The sequence below is a fragment of the Sinocyclocheilus rhinocerous genome, unplaced genomic scaffold, assembly GCF_001515625.1.
Source record: "Sinocyclocheilus rhinocerous isolate Xijiao unplaced genomic scaffold, SAMN03320098_v1.1 scaffold1001, whole genome shotgun sequence".
Taxonomy (NCBI): Eukaryota; Metazoa; Chordata; class Actinopteri; order Cypriniformes; family Cyprinidae; genus Sinocyclocheilus; species Sinocyclocheilus rhinocerous.
The window spans coordinates 576,525-578,729 of NW_015666593.1; the positions used below are offsets into that span (position 1 = coordinate 576,525).

General features: G+C 37.7%; 1 protein-coding gene across 2 annotated transcripts in view; it reads right to left on the reverse strand.

The window, feature by feature from the left end:
- The window catches only part of LOC107732945 (chloride channel protein 2-like), a 61,068-nt gene that overhangs the window by 9,299 nt on the left and 49,564 nt on the right, over positions 1–2,205 (reverse strand). For both annotated transcript variants that reach the window (XM_016544412.1, XM_016544413.1), the window contains 2 exons: positions 829–937; positions 672–718 (listed from right to left, as the gene is read on the reverse strand). In XM_016544412.1, the coding sequence (XP_016399898.1) occupies positions 672–718; positions 829–937 (156 nt within the window). The remainder of the gene's footprint in view (positions 1–671; positions 719–828; positions 938–2,205) is intronic.

Consider the following 2,205-nt stretch of genomic DNA (forward strand, 5'->3'; position numbering starts at 1 on the left):
GACTCTTCGAGTGCTAAGGCTTTGGCAAGAACTGCTATTCAATCATTCAGAACAAAAGCTTGTCATTTTCTTTTTACGAAGAAATAAGATGTTCTTAAGAATATATTTGAGAACTACTTTTGAATTTTTTAAAAATTGCATTTAGGAATATTCTGACAAATTTAGTTTAGGACATTTCTTAACTTCTTTCTTAAAAAGATTTTTGTGAATCCGACTCCTGATCTGTATTTAAGTCCAATTCAAAAAATCAGATCCGCTCAGCATTCCATAGTAAATGCCACATGTGAGTGTAAAGAGTGAATCTGGATATTCTGCAGCACAAATGTTGAATAAAAATCCATGAAATCTAATTTGACTTGAATCAAACATCAGGTTTTTTATTCACATATTTATGTGCTTTGAATCACATTTGTCCAAAATGTTTAAAATAGGAGATAACTAAACAGAAGCGAGTCGAATACGGCAAAAGATAGGCCTGTCTGAACAAAGCCTAAGACAGGCACTAAAACATTTAAAAAGTAACAAACAAGATGTTTAGGCTAATTGTTAGGCTGGTTTGGCAGATGGTTCCTCCTTAGTCTCTCGTCCCATATTCAGTCTCTGGGCACCTGTAAAATCTACAGCTACACAAGTGCCACGTATCACCCACGATCCCTAGAGAGCCATCGTACCTCTACTAGCTCCTTCACAGGTTCCCCAGAGGAGAGGTTAGGAGAGCCTGCAGAAGAGGATTGATTAGATTAGCACAAGATGGGTGCATACCAGGGGGTCGCAACACAACATACATGAGTAGGAGTTCACATGTGTGAGTAAGTGTTATATACACACTGTTCAATGACTCTGTGTTGCTGATTGCAGACACTGTCTTCAGAGCAGACTTGAGGGGGATCTGGGAGTTAGTCAGTGTGGGGCTGTAGGAGGACTCTTCAGTGGAGATCTGGAGAAAAACAGTCTGTTAGATCCACTTATAAGTAAGTTTGATTACTAACATAGGCTTCATGTACTCCCATCTGTATTACTGAACTAAGAGATGACAGCCTGCCGGGACGGAATTCTTTGGGATGAAACAGAAAACATGAAAAAAAAATCCCCTGCAAACTGCGACACAGCGATCTGACAATCCTTTATACTTCTTGAGGAATACAGACAAATGGGAAACACAGACTCCAAAAATAATGTCAGACTAACATTGAACATAATTAAAGAAATATAGTATAGGGACCAATTCTCACTATTTACTAGTTGCTTATTAGCATGCATATTAATAGCATATTGGCTGTTTATTAGTACTTATAAAGCACATATTAATGTCTTATTCGGCATGACCATATTCTACATCCTTAATCTTACCCAATCCCTAAAATTAACAACTACCTTACTATCAATAAGCAGTAATAATTAGAAGTTTATTGAGGCAAAAGTCGTAGTTAATAGTTAGTTAATAGTGAGAACTGGACCTTAAAATAAAGTGTGACCAAAATTATTTATTACATTCTCTGTGTTGTTCCAAGCCCATTTGCCGTTTTCAGCCGAACACGGGAGAAGAAATGTTTATGCAGTTCGTCTTGTACTACGAAAGCTCATAATGATCAATGAACACTATAAAAGAACCATAAAAGGAGTCCATGTGCCTCATTTGTTATATTTCAAGTCTTCTGAAGCCATACTACACAGACTGAAATTTAGGTCCTTAATTATGGAAAATGTGCCTCTTCGCTGCAGCTCTCAAATCTCATGCTTCATCTTGCATGTTCAGTTGCTTTCAGAGGTGCAGGATATATCAGTGCCACACTGGTTTGATATTTTTGGATTTACTGCATTGTTGGATATTTAATTGTTCATACTCACTTTGCTTATTTTAACATTTAAATTACCTATGCCGTCAATTAACACTCACTTAATCTTTAAAAATACTAATAATTTAATAACACTTTTTCGAGTAATCTTTAGCAAATATCTAAATGAATATCCATTTCTCATGTTGTCAGGGATTCATCACAGTCACTGCAGTCACCAGCCCGGATAAACACCCGATCACAGTCACCTGAGTTCTGATCACCCGCACCTGCTGTCACCAATCAAGCCACACTACAAATACACACACATCACAGTCACTCACTGTCCGGTCTACCGTTCACTACTACGAACTACTCTGGACTCTCTCTCTGCCAAATTCTCCTAGAACGGATTACCTGCTGTTCCTCC